Source organism: Lemur catta, chromosome 1 (assembly GCF_020740605.2).
Source record: "Lemur catta isolate mLemCat1 chromosome 1, mLemCat1.pri, whole genome shotgun sequence".
Classification (NCBI taxonomy): Eukaryota; Metazoa; Chordata; class Mammalia; order Primates; family Lemuridae; genus Lemur; species Lemur catta.
Genome location: NC_059128.1, coordinates 164,942,617 through 164,963,407, shown reverse-complemented (window position 1 = coordinate 164,963,407; position 20,791 = coordinate 164,942,617). Strand labels below are relative to the sequence as shown.

Genomic DNA, 20,791 nt, shown 5'->3' with positions numbered 1-20,791 from the left:
GGCATCTGAAATCTTTGGGTCCCTCTTTGCAGTCTTTGTACCACTTTCAGAGATGAATTTGGCCCCAAATAAGAGCAGATAAAATTGCTGATCCAAACAAAGGGAGAAGGAGAAGTACAGCAACAGAATGGTCTTGAACAATGGTTCTGAGTGTGGTACCAGCAGCATGAACACCACCTGGGAACTTGTTAGAAATGCAAATTCTCTCTCCACCACTATTAAATCAGAAATGCCGGTGATGGAGCCCATCAATTGGTACTTCCGCAAGCCCTCCAGGTGATTCTAATGCAGCTCAAATGTGGGACTCACTAGTTTAAAAGACAGTGCCTCATGCAGGGGGCACAGCACCAATGATTACATGTCTCAGTTTCCTCAGTCATTAGCTGGAGGCAGAATAGTGAATAACAGTATTTCTTGCATCAGATTCACCCAGGTAGTTCTGAAACAAAAGATATGCTTTGGCTCTGAATCTCCCCAGAGAAAGGCGGGTGGTTGTAAATCTTCCATTGCCTGCTCCTTGGTTGTAAATCTTTAGTTATCTTTGCTGTATTCTGAGTTAAGCCTGATGCCTCTCTCCTATGGCAACAGGTGTTGACACCCATTAAAATAGTCCTGAATAAAGTCGTCCTTGCATTTCAAAAAGTGCCAGGATAAGTTTTTTTTAAACAGTAAGTTTAAAGGCGTGTATATTTAATAAAGCTTCTCAAGCAAGTCTGATGCAGCCCCTTGGTTGAAAATCCACATGGCTAGTGGTTAACAGGATGGGTTCTTGAATCAGACACACCTGCATTGAAATCCCAACTCTGCTTCTTGCAGACAGGTGACTAAGCAGGTTACCTAATTTGAACATATCTCTCTCTCTTAAACTCCCCCCACTGCCCTCCAATACACTGCCACCACCCCACCCCGGCCTCAAGATGATGGAAAGATTCAATGAAGTAACACCCTTAAACTACTAAGCATAGTACTGGTACATAATAAGCACCAAATAGACCAAATGTTAGCTGCTCTAAGTGATAATTATCATTAGATACACGTGTTACATTTGACAAGAAACTTTTGCATAAGGAAAAGATAAAATAGACGATTTATTATGTGATCATTATAAATATATTTATTATGAATAAAAGACTTCAATGATCTATTGATGAGCTTGGAAAAAAATCACAGAAGAGAGTAATGTTTTGGATTTTTAATCCAGGGGCAAAAGTGGACCAAAAAGTGCCACCTGAGACAGGCATGTCTGACTCCTGGGCTGCAGCTCAGCATGCTAGAGGCTAGCGTCCAGCGACCTTCACAAGCAGCCCGCCCACAGTCCACAGAGACCCCAGATGGGCACTGAGCTCTGTCCTCCAATTAAAAATGATAAAGAGCACATGGCTTCTCCCAGACCATTGCCAGGGTGGTTCAACCCTGCTGGAAGCCCTGAGGGTTCACATGAGGGAAATGCTTTCCAAGAACCCAAATTTGATCTATTAATATAAGCTTATGTCAGGGTATAGTCCAAACAACACTTAGGACTCTGAGTACAGGCAGCTCTCTTTACTACTCTCTCCAGGGGTCATTACTTCGGACAAGGAATTGAAAGTAAAGATGGTAGCTCCAGTTTTGTGCTCATTTCCTTTAACGAAGTCCAGCTTATATGTTTAATGGATTTTCACAGAACTTGAACTTCTGCTTGTTTTTGACAGTTGCTTAGTGATGGTTCTGGAGAGTCGGCCCTGTTCCCATTGTGATCAGCAACTGCTCCTCAAAGTAGAGGAGCTGGTCCACTTCAAAACAGTCGCTGGCCCGAGGCACCACTGTTTCCAGACACTCCCGGATCTCCAATTCGCTGGCATTCTGATGCCTTGCTCTCTTGAGGTAATTATAGACCTCTTCAAATACTTCTGTCCCCAGCTTCTGTATGGCTGATCTGCCAAAAAAGGGAAGATTATGAAGAGCTACACAATGAGATTACCTGCCAAAAAAAAAAAAAAGTATCTTTAAATTACACAATTAACATCATTACCCTGGGATTCAGAAAAAAAGGGGAAAAAATAAGGCACATTGTCTCCACCCTAAATATTCAACAAATAATGCTTCGACATCTAGTATGTGCCAGGTACTTAGGCACACACAAAAATAAAATGTCAGGTGGTTCTAAGTGTAATGAAAAAAAAGCAGAGTGAAAGCAGGAAAATCCTTCTGAGGCAGTGTCATTTGAGCGGAGACCCTCACGAAGGCAGGCAAATACTAGGGGCAAGCGAATGTTGGCCCAAGGCCAAAACATGTTGAAGAAATGTCAAGAAGGCTATTGTGGCTGTAGGTGGCAGAACAAAGGGGAAGAGGATGGTGGGATATGAGATCCAGAAATAGTTAATAATAACAAAATAATAAGGAGGAAAATGAGGAGGAGAAAAATTGTTTTATTAGCTACTTGCCAGGTACTTTTCTACCTACTACAGCCTTACAATTGCACTTTACAATAGCTCTCTGAGGAAGGCATTTTTTTAAGTCCTCATTTTACAGATGAAGAAACTGAGGTTTAAAGGCATAAAATAATTTGGCCAAGTTTCCAGCAAGGCCAATGTTCATTTTTCCATACTTACCTCCAGTTTTTGTCCATATGTAGGCGTAATCTTTGCACTATTATAATCATATCACCCTATCTACTATGTTTATTTCACCTTTGGCTACTTTCCTGTATCCCCAGAAAGGGTCACAAACTCAAGACCTATGGGCAAAACTTGGCTCATGTTTCATTTAGTCAATACCATTTTTTATTTTGTTTGATTTATTAATATTATTATTATTAAACACTTTAATGTGAATGTCTTTAGGCAGGGCCTGCACACACTCTCCACTCTCAGTTCTTTGACTTTGACCCACCTCCTCCACACCTTATCATTTTATACTAGGCTGCTTCTCATAGTTCTACCTGCTTGACTCAAGGTCATTCGAGTTGGCGAATTTTGCTCTATAGTTCTTCAAATTTCTCATTTTTAATGACTGCATATTGTTCCACTGAGTTTCTGTGCCAACATTTACTCCACCAATTAGCTTTTTTCAGCCTTTTTCATAGTGTGAACATCTTTAGACATTTAGCTGTTTCATTTAGGGGAATATCTTCTGGCATCAAATTTTTAGGAGTGGTGCTAATTACATGGTGTGTTCACTCTATAAAAATTCATATGTGCACTTATGGTTTCTGTACTTTTCTGTATACATGTTGTACATTTTTAAAGCATTAATCCTTAACAGTAATGATGATAATGTTGATAATAACACTGAAGGCATTAATCAGAGAATCTCTGATTCATTTTGTAAGCTTTTATTGTTCAGTGCTATTCAACCTTGTAATCTCTAGAACACAAGGCTATGGGTTAGGTATGGTGGTAGATAAAAAGAAGAATAAGTAATTCTTCCTGCTCTAGTTTAGAGGCTAGTAATGACAATGCAAGACATACAAATTTTTAATTTTAGCTAACATTTCTACAGTACTCCCAGAGTGCTAGAATTACAGGCGTGAGCCACCATGCCCAGCCTCCTTTTTATTCTTTAAATGCAACACAAATTTATTTCTACCTTCCCACCTTTGCACTAGCTGCATCCTCTTTCCTGGAATGCATTTCCCATTGACATTTACATCACTGACTTCGCATTTCCATTCAGATCTCAGCTTATCAACTTCTCAGGGAAATTATCTCTTACTACCCAGTCTAAAGTAGCTGCCCAGTAATTCCATAGGATCACACCTTAACTACTTACATAGCACTTAACTCTCTGATAATTTTCTTTATATTTTGGTGTATCTTTTTTTATTGTTGGTCTCTCCCCATGCCACTAATAGCATAATAGTTCCATGAAGGAGGGATCCAGTGCCTAGAACAGGGCTGAGGATGGAGTAGGTGCTCAGGAAATATTTATATAATGAACGAATGGCCTAAACAGACATTAAGTATCATGTGAAAACCATAAAGTGCTATTTAAGGTTACAGTTGGAGAAATCAGGGAACACCCTATGGAGGAGGAAGCGCCATCTAACTTGGGCCATAATGGCTGGAGGGAAGCAAGGTGAGGGGCCACAGTGGGACCACTAGGAAATCAGGGAGTCAGGTTGGCAGGTGAGTAGGATGCATGAAGATGAGGGTGAGAACTACACGAACATGACATTTAAAGAAACCTTAGAATTTGACAAGCAATATCACCTACTAATGATAAAAGAGCCCAAGAAATGCCCCTTGAAATTATAATAACAATTTTTAAGCTTTTTCTATGTGCCAGGCTTTATCCTGAGCCATCCCCTGATATCATCCCATTAAATCCTCACAACTACTATATGGATAGATATTACCGTTATTCCCACTTTATATATGAGGAAACTGAGGTACACAGAACTTTCCCACTGCCATAGTTTGTAAGTGGTGGAATGCAGATTTGAATCCCAGTGGTTTTCTCTCCAGGGCTTGTTCTTTTCATCATTGTAATATGGACTTTGGATTAAAGACCCAGGTTGCATCTTAGCTCTGCCCTTCACTGGCTGTATGATCTTCTGCCAGTTATTTAATGCTATCATCTCAATGTTAGTGTCCCCCCAAAATTTACACATTGAAACGTTATCCCCAGAGTAATAGTATTAAGAGGTGGGGCCTTTGGGGAAGTGATTAAATCACCAGGGCAGAGCTCTCATGAGTAGGATTAGTGCCCTAGGAAAGAGATTGAAGGGAGCATGTCTGCCCCTTCTGCCATGTAAGGACACGTAGAAGGTGCTCTGCAAGGAACAGGCCCTCACCAGACACCAAATCTGCTGGCACCTTTGAGATTGGACTTACCAGCCTCCAGAACCGTGAGCAGTAAATTTCTGTTATTTATAAATTAGCCAGTCTAAGGTATTTTGTTATAACAGCAGAAATGGACTAAGCTACTTAACCTCTCTGAGCCTTAGGTTTCTCATATTTAAGTGGGGATTTTATACACACACACACACACACACACACACAGACTACATAGCAAAATACCCGCCACCTACCAGGCACTTAATAGCTATTGTTTTACTATCACGTATATTATTGTTGCTTTTCCAATGGTGAATTATACAAGAATCCTATTTCTGTTTAATTGGAAGTCTCAAGCAGTTTTATAGCTCTATCCTTGGTTAAGATACTATTTAAATATTTTTTTAACTTCTCTGGATGAATTTGAAAAAGATAAGAAACAACACAAGGAGGCTAGTAACACAGTGAGAGTAAAAAACATGTAATTTTGTAGACATAATCATGAGAACCTGATTTGCCAGAAAGTCTTAAGACAATACAGATTGTTCTTCAGGCATAGTTTAACGAAACCCTGAAAATGATTTTATGGAATATAAGAAATCCCTGCACATCAAATATGCATGGGTCACTGCAGGAATAGAATGGCACCGTGTATTTTATCTTTAGTACTACCATTTCAACAATCATTTGGTACTAGCAAGCATCCAGAATCTTCATGAAGCCTAGTGTTTCAAAGGGCTGTCTCCGAATCGGGCGGGCAGAGACAGCACAGCTCTCTCCCCAGGGGCAGGCAAGCGCGCTGGCATCACACTCACGGGGCACCTGTGACTTGAAGGCCCCTTTCTGTCAGTGGTGCTTGCCTCCTGCTCAGTCCACCCTGAGCAGAATCTGGACTGCAACTGTTGGTTTGCTGTCCTGTTAAAGCTAACCAGTCCTGAAAGGATTATTTTACTTGTGATTTAAATACCCCTCATTATTCATAATCACAGTAAATGTAGATGGACCAGACTCACTGACTCATAATCAAAACCCAGCTAGGTATTGTTTACAAGAGTCATACTTAAAACATGTGCTACTAAAAGGCAGAAAGCAAAAGAATTTTTAAAAAAGACACCAGGCAAATAATAACCAAAAGAAATCGAAGGTAGCCATATTAATATCAGACAAATAGATTTTAAGTAAAGGAAAAAAAAGCATTATTAGGGATAAATTAGGGATAAAGAAAGGCACTATATAATTATAACAGTTTAATTTTACAAGGAAGAAATAAAAATTCTAACTAGTATGCATCCAATAGAATCAAAATATATACCACTATAGAGAAACTATCAGATATAGTCTCATAATGTAGGATTTCAATATATCTTGCTCAGTTATAGACAGGTGAAGCATTCAGAATATTAGTAATGATATAAAAGATCTCAACAACATATGTAATGAGCTGATCTTAATGGACACACACAGAGCTCTTCCCTCACTGCCAACTAGAGAAAACACTTTCTTCCCAGGCTCCCATGTAACATTTGCAAAAACTGACCGTATTATAGACAATTCAAGTCTCAACACATGCCAAATATTTGGTTCCATATAAAATCTTGTTATCTGACAACAATAAAATTGCTAGAAATCTGTAATAAAAAATATAGATTAAACATTTCCACATGTGAGTACATTTTAAAACATATTCTAAGTAAATTATGGGTCAAAGAAGAAATCAGCCATGCCATAAACAAACTCATTTTAGGCTGACAGAAAGTGTTAGGTGATCTAGCCTTGCAATATTGCAGTGTAAATTTATTCTGATACTTGGAAAACACTATATTTCTGCAATGATGCATTTGAATATTTTAGGATTTATAAAATAGAAAATTCTATTTAGGGAGACTCATTATCTAAGATGTGAGAAGGGAGGGCAGTGTTCTCTGAGCTGTTCAAATTAAGGAAGGAATCCTAAGTTTCCTTTTTCAAAGAGAGGGAAATGGGGTGGGAAGCATTATCCCTTTAGTTAGTTGGGTATCTCAAATAAAAAGAACTTATATTTTTTCTCATCTATTTCTTGCTAAGTTCCATTCCTGTTCTCAATTTTAACATCTTTTTTAAGAATCAAAAGTCTTTTAAGTTTTTTAGGGATTCCTAAATATCATTCTAGTTCAAATCCTTCCTTTACAGGCTAAGTGCTCTCTCCAAGGTTGAACAGGCTGTTGGGGTCAAAGAGGGGACTAGAACACAGGTCTCAGGACTCTCAGGTCAGTGCTCTGTGGACTGAGTAATGGTCCCTGGACACAAGAGACTTGGAGGAAGGTTCTCCAGGGTTCCAAAGCTGGGACTGCTTGGGGAAAATCCCGAATGTGTTTGGCTGACTCCCCTGCTAAAAACTCCATTAAACTCCAAAGAAGCCCTTCCTCTTTCCCCTGCCCCTTTCCTCCAAACTGAGTCTCTCACCCTCCAGAGTCCTTTACTTCCCTCTTCCTGTGGTTACTTTTCATTTATAAATGCATATTTTATTACATCTATTCATTTGCCCATCAGTTACTGACTACTTTGTGTAGCCTCTAACAATTTATCTCTACTTTTTAGGGGGCTCTAAAGAACAGGTCCATATCTGCTTAGTTGGTTTTATAAGAACATCATACAAAAATGCCCTCACATTTAAAATATTATTTTAATTTTGAAACAATCTGATGCTTACAGAAAAGTTTCTCCAATTGTCCAGTAACACTGCCTAATATAACAAAAAGATTCAGAACAATCACAAGTTGCATTTATGTGTCATATCTCTTTAGTTTCCTTCAATAATCTGGACTCTAAATAACCTATTTAGTAGAATGTTCCTCAGTTTGTGTTGCCCCTGCCTATGGGATTTACCAACTCTTACCCTCTGGTTATCTCTCATTTTATATATTAGCCTGAAAGACAACTTCAGCAGTAATGCCTTTTATTATCTTGGGGTGCTAGTAGAGAGTTCCACTACACCAGTTCAAGAGGTTTCTCACTTCTCTTGAGTCCAAAAAGAGAAAAAAAAAAAAAGCCCTGGTAGCAGTAGGAGAAGGATCCTGTTGCTTCCAGGTGCCTACTAGTGATTTGTGCACACAGCCTTGCTCCTGTGGTTCCTATTGTACTGTAAGAAATAAGGGCTACTGTTAAGGAAGCAGCTTGTGAAGTAAGTTTCCAGGAGCTCAGGAAAGAATACCCAAATGTCCCAAGTATTTCCCTGTACCCCCTGTCCCCGTCACACCGTATAAATCCTACCACTGAAAGGTACACTCATAAAGCTGAAGGGATCGCTTCTCAAAGCAGCTATTAGCTTCTTGGCACAAGGTTCAGGGGCTGTGAAGCTGAGCATAATGGGGGGAGGACTGAAGCCCCACCAGTGCTGGCTGGGATTCTGCTACCAACTTCCTGGGTGTCACTGGGTGAGTGACATTTTTCATTTTTCAGAGCCTCAATTATTTCACTGCAATTTAGACTAAATGATTTCTAATGCTTCCTCTGGCTCTAAATGTTCAGATTCTATTGTAAGTGAGAGCTCAGGAAGACATTCTTTGCTTACAGGTGATCAATAAATATTTGTTGAAAGAATGAATAAATAAATGATTCAAAGGCCAGTGGAAAACGAGACACTTTGTGAGCCACGAATTTCACTCTTTTTTATAATATCTCAAGAAGAAAATTCTTTTTAAGAACTTTCAGTCATATGAGTAGTTCTTACTCAGGGAAAGAGGGGAAAATGAAAAGAAACCTGTTTTTCAAAGGGTGTATTAAGTACCAGAGACTTTTTGTTTTATTTCATTTTTGTGAAAGTCTCTTTGATTTTTTTATATTTTTTATATATTGATAAAAATTACATACAGTAAAATTTATTCTTTTGAGTTTACAGTTCTGTAAGTTTTCACAAACCCATGCAGTCACATAATCTTTACCTCAACTGAAATAGAGAACAATTTCATCACCCCCTAAAATTCCCTCATACCCTTTTGTAGCCAACTCCTCCTCCCACCCCTTGGTGAACACTGATCTATTTTCTGATCCTTCAGCTTTGCTTTTTCCAGAATGTCAATATGAGTGGAATCATTCAAAATGTAGCTTTTTGAGAACAAGTGCCTCTCACTAGGCATAATGCCTCTGAGATTCATTTGAGCTGTTGCATGTGTCATAGTTTGTTCCTTCTGATTGCCTATTAGTATTCCAGTGTATGGATGTGTCACAGTTTATCCATTCACAGTTGGCTAACATTTGGGTTATTTCCAGTTTTTGAAGATTATGAATAAAATTGCTATATGTATTCATATATAAGTTCTTATGTAGACATATATTTTCACTTTACTTGGATAAATACTTAGCAGTGGAATTGCTGGGTTGTATGGTAACTTTATAAGAAACCACCCATTGCTTCTTGGCCTTTTTGGGTAAGATCAAGTGTGAAGAAAGCACCCAGCTGTTTTCCAAAGTGGCTGTTCCATTTTGCATTCCCACAAGGGCATGAGAGTTCCAGTTGCTCCACATCCTTGCCAGGATATTTTTTAAAAAACTTTTATGCTAAGCACTTTATATCTATTTTTAAAATTTATTATTTATGTAATCCTATGAGGTATACAATATGACCCTTGTTTTACAGTTGAGGAAACTAAGGCACAGACATTAAGTAACTTAACCATCAAATGGCACTAGCTTGGGGGAGGGGGCAAAGACTGGTTCTCATTCAGGCTTTGTGCCCAGCTAGCTATGGGTCCTAGTCACTCACCTCTCCAGGACGGTCACTGTCTTCCTTCAAAAATGAAGGCCTTAATTTCTGGAACAATCTCTAGGCTCATCTTTAATATCTATGAATCCTCCTTCACAAGCTCTCTGGAGATATTGCTAATGGATACAAAGGAGGTCATTATCATCTAATATTTATTACTCAAGCCCCCAAATATAAGAGGATTTTTAGAGCCTCAGAACATAAAAATATTTACTGATGAAATAGTTGTGTATAAAATTAGCCCACCCCGAACATACCTCTCTGCTGAATGCCAGCTTCTATCTCTCTCCCTCACACTAAGAGTTCTGTTGCTTGTGGGTTCAGTGAAGAGGTAAACACTAAGTGCAAGTGCAGTATAAACTGACATCATTAAAATGGCATTGCAAAACATGCAGAAGATGCAGGATTTCCCATAGTGCTTGCTATGGGTGGACTGTGTCCTCCAAAGTTCATGTGTTGGAAACTTAATCCCTCATGCAACAGTGTTGAAAGGTGGGACCTTTAAGAGGTGATCAGGTCATGAGGGATCTGCCCTCATGAGTGGATTAATGCCATTATCATGGGAGTGCATTTCAGATAAAAGGATGACCGTGGCCTCCCCCTTCCTTCTCCCTCTCTCCTGCTCTCTTCACCTTCTGCCTTCTGCCATGGGATGATGCAGCAAGAAGGCCCTTACCAGAGGCTGGCACCTTGATATTGGACTTTCCAGCCTCTAGAACTGTGAGAAATGAATTTTCTTCCTTCATAAAACCCAGTCTGTGGTATTCTGTTATAGCAACACAAAACAGACTAAGATGGTGATGAAAAACTTGTGTTCTCATTGATAAGAAAGGATCTGAGCATTAGGTCAGTTAACTATTAAAAAACAGAAAAATTAGTAACAGTGACAATAGATACTTCAAATAGAATGATTTAAATTTTAGAAAGTTGGAAGAAGACTTTAAGAAAATCAATAAGATCCTCAAATATTTCTCTAAAAATAATCCTCTGTACAATTTTACTATACTTGTTCCTTCATACCTCCCCAATCTCCTAACGTTGGAAAGCCCAGTGCTTGGTCCCTAGACCTCTTCTGTCCTCTATGCAATTCACTCCCAAGGTAGTTCACCCAGTCTCATATCTTTAAATGCTTCCTTTAAGCTAATGGTTCTCAAATATGTGCTTCTCCTTTCTCCTCTAAACTTCAAATTCACATATTCAACTACTCACTTGGTATTTCTGTGTGGATGTCGAGTAGATATCTTATGGTTATCATGCCCAATTGAATTCCTGATTTTTCCTTTAGAATATTCTAATGCTGCAGCCTTCCACATTTCTGTTCATGTCAGTTCCTGCCTTCCAATTGCTTAGGTCAAAAATCTGTGAGTCAGCATTGATTCTTCTCTTTCTCTCATACTCTAATAGTCCAGTTTCTCTCATAATCAAATCAGTTAATAAATCCTATCAGTTCCATGTTCAAAATGTTACCAGGATCCCTACACTTCTCACCATTTCCACTGCTACTCTGGCCCAAGCTACCATGACCTCTCCAGTCAATTGCTTCCATAGCCTCTCAGTTGGTCCCGTCTTCTACCCTCACTCCCTTGCAGTCTTTCAGTTCAGCAGCCAGCATGAGCCAGATCCCTTCACTCCTCTGCTCAAAACTCTGTGGGACTCCCCACCTCACTCAGAGTGAGGTCAAGTCCTTCCAGTGGAAGGACCACAATAACCTGAATAATCTTCAGCCATTCCTCTCCCAACAGATCTCACTTCCTCCCGTCACTGACTCCATTCTAGCCACATTGGCTTCTTGCTGTTTCTTGAACACACTAGGCACTTCCTACTCCAGCCCTTTGCAGTTGCTGTTCCCTCTGACTAGAATGTTCTTTCTCAGATATACATATGTTTCTTTCCTTCATCTCCTTCAAATATTTTCCATCATGTCATCTTCTCAGAGAGACATATTCCATCCACCCTCTTTAAAACTTGTACTCTTTGCTGTCATTTTGTACCACTTATCCACCATCCCTGCTTTTTTATTTTCTTCTTACCACTTGTTACTGTCTAGCATGATCTGCTTTTTCCTAAAATTCTATGCTTTGTCAATCACCCATTAGAATATAAGGTCCATGAGGGCAGGGAATATTTTTTGTTGTTGTTGTTCACTGATCCCACTGCCTACAACAGTGCCTGGAGCAGAATAAGTACATACTCAATAAAAACTTGTTGGATAAATGAATAGATTTCTTGAAACTCAAATACAAAGGGAACTGGCATACAATTTTATTTGAAAATATATGTATCCCTAAATTCTTTTCCATAGAGGTTGCACTAATTTGCAATCCCACCAGTAGTGTAAGAGTGTTCCTGTCTCTCCATATCCTCGCCAGCATTTGTTGTTTTGGGATTTTTTGATAGAGGCCAACTTCACTGGGGTTAGGTGATATCTCACTGTGGTTTTGATTTGCATTTCTCTAACGATTAGAGATGTTGAGCATTTTTTATATGTTTGTTGGCCATTATTCTGTCTTCTTTTGAAAAGTTTCTGCTCATGTCCTTTGCCCATTTATTGATGGGGTTAATTTTTTTTCTTGTTGATTTTTTTAAGTTCTAGATAGATTCTTGTTATCAGCCCTTTATCAGATGTGTAGAAAGAAAATATTTTCTCCCACTCTGTAGGCTGTCTATTTGCTCTAATGATAGTTTCCTTGGCTGTGCAAAAGCTTTTTAATTTGATCAGGTCCCATTTAAATACCATTTGATCCAGCAATAGCATTATTAGACATCTACTCAAAAGAGCAAAAGACATTCTATAATAAAGACATCTGTACCGGAATGTTTATGGCAGCACAATTCACTATTGCAAGGATGTGGAAACAACCCAAGTGTCTGTCAATTCATGAGTGGATTATTAAAATTTGGTATATGTATACAATGGAATATTACTAAATTATAAGAAATGATGGTGATCTAGCACCTCTTATATTTTCCTGGATAGAGCTTGAGCCCATCCTTAAAAGTGAGGTATCACAAGAATGGAATAGGCTCCACATGTACTCACCATCAAATTGGCACTAACTGATCAACACTATGGTGCTCACATGGTAGTAATATTCTCCAGGGATTAGGGGGTTGGAGGTGGGTAAACTCACAACTAATGGATGTGATAAGCATTGTAGGGGGGAAAAGGCACACCCCAAATCATGGTTTGGGTGTGGCAAAGTCATAACATGTAACCAAAATGTTTGTACCCCCATAATATTCTGAAATAAATTTTAAAAAAACCAAACATATGCATCCCTAGTACTTGTTCTAAGAACTAGCACATAGTGAAATTATAACCTAATTTTGTAAACCATAAGATCGCTTTTATGGTTTTAATTTCTGTTTTTCAAGATAAAGCTTTAAGCAAATATAATTTTTAGTATTTCTTGCAATATTTTCATCCCTCTTTCAAATGGATTGGCTTTATGGGGCCCACACACTCATCTTTGGATAAAAATGACCTTGCATGTTGCCCTGAGTGGGAAGAAACAAGTCTTATCTTTGAAAAAAGAAATTCTACGCGGAAGAGTGTTTCTGCCTGTCTTCTTTCACACCTCGCACACCTGGGCCATCTGGAGAGCAACTGAAGTCTGCCCCGAGCTGCCAGAAGCCCCAGCTGCCCTGCTGCACGTGGGAAGCCGCTGAGAAGGGAGACTCCAGGGGTCCTCGGTTGGCGGAGGGAGTCGGCAGCTGATGCAGTGTTGTTCAGCAGACGCCACCATCTGCTGTTTAAGTTAAATAAGGCAGGGAGCAGCATCTGAGGAGATTTTAGCCTCCTGTTCTAAACAATATTTTAGCTTAACAGCAGAAAATGTTTAACGTGTCCCTACCCTGCCCCCCACTAGAAAAACAAGCAATTCTCTTCAGGGACAGGGAGAACAAACAGTTTCCACCAGTTCTGATGGGTCACCAAATTTAAGAGTTCCCTCATCTCTAACCCTTTAGAAAAACTAACAGAAATGTATCTTTCCCTTTCCCTGGAGTGTATTCAGGGACAGGGAGAACAAACAGTTTCCACCAGTTCTGATGGGTCACCAAATTTAAGAGTTCCCTCATCTCTAACCCTTTAGAAAAACTAACAGAAATGTATCTTTCCCTTTCCCTGGAGTGTATTTACCTTGCAAACCATTTCCCAGAAGTGCCCCCATAATGGCTACACATGTACTTTTGTTTCTAGATTAATTAATAATTTGAAAAGTGTTAAACTAAAAGTAGAAGACTTTTGTTTGGTTTCAGGATTGCTCCTTCACTAGGCTTCGAGTCCCTTGGGGACGGAGGACCTTTCTGAGTTTTCTTTGTACCCTGCACAGTCCTGGTACAAAATAGCACCTAATTCAGCAAATTTTTAATGACACATTGTACATGCCAAGTGCTGGGGATGTAGCCACAGCCCCTGACCTCACAGAACTCATATTAAACAAGTAAACAAATAAGGTAATTTCAGATGTTTGAATGCTACAAAGAAAATAAATGGGGAAATAGGAGAGAGAGAGTGCAGAGAGCAGCACTGTTAAGAAGACAGTTTGCAATCCCCAGCGAGGGTGGTGGAGAGGAGATATTTCTAGGGGATTTGTCACAGACTTCCCTTTTTACCACGAGGTCCTGAATGTGAACCAGCTTCCCCGTCTCCTTGCCTGACTCTAACGCAGAGGAAACCAGGCCTGCCTCTGACATTCTCAAGATGTGGCAAGAGTATAAATGGAGGCCCACATGTGTCTAAAGAACTACAAGTTGTGAATCAAGCTAACCAAGTGTTAAATAAAATATGATCTACCCTCTTACCTTGACAAATCAACCTTTTAAAGACCTGGAAGAACACGTTTACATTCAGGATTCTCACACTCCTAAGAGTTCTGCATCAGAGTGTGGCAGAGCTGTGCAAACTAGCCCCTGCATCCCCAATGCCTACCTCAGGGTCTGACCCCTTTTCTTCTCAGCTTGGCTCCATCTCCCATGGTAAGGAAGTTCTTGCACACACATGTGATACCTCAGCCCCTACGTCCAAGACCCATCCCTATCTCCTGCAAACAGCTACTATGTGACCACCCCTTGGGCCCAGGGCTCTGCAAACTTAAGAGCCTTAATCCATTCATGAGGGTGGAGCCCTTATCACTCAATCCTTTCCTTAAAGCACCACCTCTTAATACTGCCATAATGGGTATTAAGTTTCAACATGAATTTTGGAGGGGACACATTCAAACCATAGTACAGGTATGACCTAGAAGAGGAGACACAGGCTCTGGGTATGCAAGTCCCCATGGCCCCAGGGGCTCCTTGTTCCATGGGAGGGATGTGGCTGGAGGATGCCCAAAGTGGCAGCCTGTATAGCATGGGGCCCAGAGCACCCCCCCCCTTGCCTAGGGTCTAGGGATGGTATTGGGGGCAGTGACTTTTGCTAATGCAATTAAGGAAAGACTCTTTGAGGGGTGGGGCTGGGAATGACATTTGAATGGAGACTTAAATGATAAAGATGAATCATCCATGCAGGATCTGAGAGAAGAGCATTTTCAACTAAGGGAAGAGGAAACACCCAGATCCCATAAGTTCTGTAAAGAGGAAAAGACAACTGGGGTGGCTGGGGCCTGATTAAGAGAAGAATGATGTGATGAGATGAGATGGTCAGGCAGGGGCAGGGACTTGGAGGCCAGGTAAGGGTCTCGACTTTCCCATGGGTGCAATGGGAAGCCTTTGGAGGGTTGACTTGATCTGAGATTGGTTATAACATGATCACTCTGGGTGCTGTGTGAATGGATAAATAATAAGGAGCCACTGCCAAGAGCAAATCCACAGGTGCATCACTTACAATGCCTCAGTGCCCTCTGCCTAAGGATCCTTGTGATTAATTTTGCCCCAGATTTTAGAGCCAAGAAAAATCCAACTCTCTTACTGAGCTGGTTTCTGTAACTCATGGGGTTCCTCCTCTTAGCTGAAAGCTCAGAGCTGAGTCTGTGTTTATTTGCAGAGTAAACTGCTCATTTATCAATTCAGCATCTGATCTCAATTTTATGTCTAAGCATCATACCTTCATGAAAACATAAGATGGTAAGTAAATAACAATAGTAATTACACATATAAGTATGTAATTACAACTCGAGACTGACATCTGACCAGTAGTTCTTTGAACAGTGTGTACTCCGGAAGTTTTGTTTGTTTTGTTGTTGTTGTTGTTTGGTATATTGTAATTGCAGGGCAGGTAGCAAGAAGATTTTAAATCCATGTTAGTCTTAGCTATTAAAGAAATATGGTGACTCACTGAGCCACTGTTTCTAATAAACAAATGTGTGCAATGTCTTTTCATGACCGTCATCCCAACTTTATCATAAGGTTGTCGTAAGATATTTTAAGACATACGAGAAAGTGTAAAGTATAGTGAACATTCGCATATCTAACTCCCAGTTTGAGAAATCAAGCATTAGCAAATGCAGCATACGGCTGAAGCTCCATGAATTCCCCTCCTAAATCATATTCCCCTCCCATCCTCCAGACGTAACCACTATTCTGAGTCTGGTGTCTGTCAGAATTTAAAAAATACTTTTACTACATATTTGTACATATATATCCCTTAGAAATAAGTAGTACTGTTTTATGTGTTTACACTTTAAGTAAATAGTGTCATAATTTTTTCTTATCATTTTTGTTCAGAATTGTTGATATTTATCCCCTTTGATTCTATAGCTCATTGATTTTCACTGTGTGGCATTCCATCATTATTTCTGTATTTATTCCCTGCTGAAGTTCATTTCAGGTTGTTTCCATCCCTCTTTTGGTACCTTCCCCACCCAACACTTTTACCAATAAAGCTGCTGTAAACATTCTTGCACATATCTCCTTGGATTTATTGTATCTTAAACTACAAAACCTAAACACAGACAATAGAGCTTTTCAGAAACAGGTTCTACATTACGTCATTATTTTCAGATTGATTTACTATCACTCATATTCAATCCTTTATAATGGCTTCAAGATGGATATTTTATAATAAAGGAGCATAATCCAGAGAGGGATAGAGTAATTTTAAAAATCAGAATTATAGAATTTTTAAAAATTCCTATAAGGTACCAAGGAGCTTACCCAAACAAACACCATCATCTTACAGATAAGAAAATTGATGCAGAATGGAGCAGGAGTTGCCCAGTGCTGAGCACTGGGCTTCAGAGAGCAGTGGATCACAAAGGAAAAAAAACAACATAAACAAGTTTGGAAGAATTTCTCAGAACAAGGATGAGTTCTCATGACTGGGAAACTATTGGGTTTCTTTGGCTACGAGTGAATTTAAAAAGCTGCGTTTCATTTGCTGAGATTTGACAAGGACTCCTTCCTCGACCAAACTTTATTAGTCTCCTCTGGGCCCTTTTCTTGACTAGGCCCTGTCCCTGGCCTGCTGAGCCCACCTTGGCAAGAATCCTCTCACCCTCAATAGCTACCCAAATTCCTCTTAGTAATTTTCCATCCACCGACCCCCTCACGCTGCCCATTGGCTATAAATCCCCAGCTGTCCCTGCTATATTCAGAGCTGAGTTTAATCTCTCTCTTATTGCAATAGTCTGGAATAAATCCTTCCTTGCCCATTTAATTCTGTTTAGTGCATTTTTTCTTCAATAAATTCACCTCTAAATGCCAAAGAGTTACCGAGTCCCACGCCACAAACTGCCTGTAATCAGAATAGCCATGTGCCTGCTAGCCCGACACAGTCCCAGCGCATGCCTGAAGCAGGAGCACGATCACCAATGGCTGCCCATTCTGCTCTCAAAAAAGCCTTGGTTTGCACAATAAATTATGTTTGCCCACATGTGGTGTGAAATTCACTGACTAGAGACTCTCATTAAGAAGAGGACCTGTTGAACTTTAAAGATGGTGCTATGGCAATATACAAAGAAGAAAAGAGAGCAGCAAATTCATTAACTAGAACACTCCCTTTTAATCCTGACTCCTAAGGCATATTTACATTAATTTATATCATTTTATATATCCAAATTAAAGTGTTTCACCATAAAAAAATGCTGATTTTTACCACTTTCTCTCTCAAACATATTCACATAATGCCTTTATTATATCTCTCCTTTGAAGACTACAGATGGGTTTATTACAGAACACTTACCAGGAATGCGACATGCATTCCAGAGAGAGAGGAAGAGAGGGAGGGAGACCAGGCAGGGAGAAGAGAGAGACAGAGAGACCAGGAAGATCAATTGGTATAGGCCTTAGAAAAACAGCTGAGATTGGGGAATCAATACCTCATTCTCTGAAAATTGGACTGAAATGAATTTGCAAACCAATAATTGAAGCTGACACCTGCTCTTGAAAGAAGGGGACCAATCAAGACTGAGCTCTGCTTTAGTACCTGTGGTGGGGAAAGGGCAGAACAGGGGGGGAACTGCTAACGCCTTTCACCTAGAAATGCTGGGTTTTTGATTGCCTTCTGAAGCCACAGGAGAAAATCCCTCATTAAGGTGGGGTTTGCTGAGTGGTTTTCAGCAACAGTTTTTTGGTTTTTTTTTTTCCTGGCTACTTTCACTGATTTGAAAATATCTGCAAGAGGCCCTTATTCTGCAGAGCTTTCCCAGGTCTGATGGGATAGGAAGAAAATAACAACTGCAAATCCAGTGGGTAGGCTTTCAGGCATGCAATGTGATGGGGGGAAGAGGGGAACAGGGTAGATCAGATCATCTCCAAAGTTTCCTCTAACTGCAAAGCCTAAGGTGGACTCTTGCCATGGGTTGTTAACCCCATTGTATAGGTGGAAGGATTCCAGTGAGGAGAAAGCAAGGTCACTGAAGGGGAATAGAAACCTGTTGATTTCAGTGCTCAGGATGTGACCTGCAGGGTCAGACTGACGATTTAGAAAAGAGGAACCAAGGCCATCACAAGGATGCTCTACCAAACCTGGCCTCCAAGTCTGATCCTGCCAGCAGCATCGCATCACATGTTAGCTGATTAGAATGCACAATCTCAGACCCCACCCCAGATCTAAATCACAATCTGCATTTAACAGAACCCCAAGTGAATCATATGCACGTTAGAGTTTGAGAAACACAGGCTGGAGCAGTGATTACACATGGAGTAGCAACAGAGAATTCTGATGCCTTTACAGGATCAGGACAGCTTTCTAAGCTCAGAGGCATTGCTTCCCATACCAGCACCCTCTACTTAAGTACTAAGTTTACTTTTTTACAATATGAGTTTCAATCTGATAAAGTTACTAGAGAAAAGTCCACCATCAATTCCAGGCTGAAGCGCTCTTCCCTTTTCTTGTCCCCGCCCCGCACTTGCCCATCTCCAGTGGACAGATTTGCATTAATAATCATCTTTGATTCATAACACACTGTCAGTATTAATAGCTACAGTTCTATGTCTTAAGAGGCTGACACCAGCCTTTTATGGGACAGAGATTTTGAATTACAGTTTGTTTGGTAGTTTGCTGGGTCTGCTTGCTTACACTTGCTCCTGGCTCCTAATTCTGCATTGGCTAGAACTCCCTTTGCTTAAAGAGGCAGGAAACACTTTCCCCTTTAATTCTGGAACTACTGTATTGTAATTTTATCTTACTGATGATCTGAATGGAAAGTGACAACCAAGCATAAACCTGTGTTAACTATTTTTATGTTTTCTTTGTATCTGGGGAAGGTACTGCAGAAATTATTTGGTGTAAAATAAAATTTCGATTAGGTCTAACATATGGTTAGTCTTGAGAAGAAACAAAGAATTAACCATATGTTGAATCATATGGAATTGACATTTTTACAGGTTAAAAAAGTCAAAAATTGGCAATTTCATATAGTTCAACCTAATTAGAATATTTAAGTTTAGAATTTCCTGACTTAACAAATATTAAGAGAGCAGAAAATGCTATTTGTGGAGGCTGGGTTGTCTCTTTTCCTTAGAGATTTGTTTTTTGGAAGTTGGAGGAAATGTTTTCAGAAGCTAAATAACCGCCTTTCTATTCCAAACAGCCAGGAAGAAATGGGACGGTAGAAATGAGGTTTGGTTATAGTTGAATGTCTGTGTCCTTGAAGGAGGCTTATTCTTTGAATCTGTGAAAGAAACATATAAATGGTGCCAGACCTTGACACCAAAAATTAAGGATTCTTTCCTACATCCTTGTCATAGTCAGGTGCAGTTAATATTGAACTCTGATGAGAGTAAGAAGAGAAGATATTTCCCCTACAAACCTACCCTCCAAGTTAACACCACTCTTTAGTTGGAAGGTGGGAGAGGTGGAATATTCAAAGCAAAGTAGTCTCTTTTTGGTTAATTCTTACAATTATACTATAAGTATGCTGAGTTTCCATGGTACTCTGGGCATAATTCTATGATAGCCTGAATCATATCACCATGTAATTACATGTTTAAGTGTCTGTCTGTCCCATGCCATCCCAAGATCACACTCTGAGTAGTAAAGTAGGAATTGTGTCTTACTTGTAATGATGCACCTTGTGCCTTCCAGGGATCTTAGCACATGGTAGGCATTAATAACCATTTTCTTTCCAATTTAAAAGTTTGTTGAATAAGTGATGACTTTTAATAACCAATCACATTAGCAAAAATTGAAGTATTACATTAAAAATCTTTGTGGAAACCAGTTTTACAATAAGTGTCAAGGTCACATCTGTAAACTAGTAATTATAACAAAAGGTCACATGTTATGAACCAGTAAGTACAAGATATTTATCTTACTCTGAAATTTTAAAATAACATTAGGTAAAAAAAAAAAGTTTATGTCAACATTATGTATGAGCTCGAAAACTGAAAACAACCTAAAAACCCCATAGTAGAATATTATAGAGAAATTAATGATTTGGGGGAATATTTAATAACATTGGAAAATGCTCAAGAAGGGTGGACAAAATAAGTTTGACAAATTTCCTGCTGTTTTTATCATTTAGAATCACAAGAATTCAAAATTATTCAAAATTCTGCCAAAATAGTGTTTGTAGTGGCTGTAGCATATTCCACTGGATGTAAATGTAGTAGATTATTAACTATATTTATAAATACACACATATACATGATATTTAGATGGGATCATACCATGACTATTGTTCTGCACCTTCCCTTTCTCAGTTATCAATATAATCTACAGAAGTCACCACATCAGCACACACAGATCTTTCTCACTTCTTTTTAATGTCAGGATAGTATTCCCTTGCAGAGATATATGTTGATTTTTCAAAACAACTCTTATTGATACCCTTGGGCTATTTATAGCTTTTGTTAATTAAAAAAATCCTGCAATAGATATCTTTGACATACATTTTTGTGCATTTATACA

At 39.4% G+C, this 20,791-nt stretch overlaps 1 protein-coding gene across 5 annotated transcripts in view; it reads right to left on the bottom strand.

Annotated features, from left to right (window-relative positions):
• Positions 1 to 1,069: 1,069 nt before the first annotated feature.
• Positions 1,070 to 20,791, bottom strand: part of NEK11 (NIMA related kinase 11) — a 237,768-nt gene continuing 218,046 nt past the window's right edge. For all 5 annotated transcript variants that reach the window (XM_045538613.1, XM_045538625.1, XM_045538634.1 and 2 more), the window contains one exon: positions 1,070 to 1,915. In XM_045538613.1, coding sequence (XP_045394569.1) covers positions 1,696 to 1,915 — 220 coding nt within the window. In that variant the 3' untranslated portion in view covers positions 1,070 to 1,695. The remainder of the gene's footprint in view (positions 1,916 to 20,791) is intronic.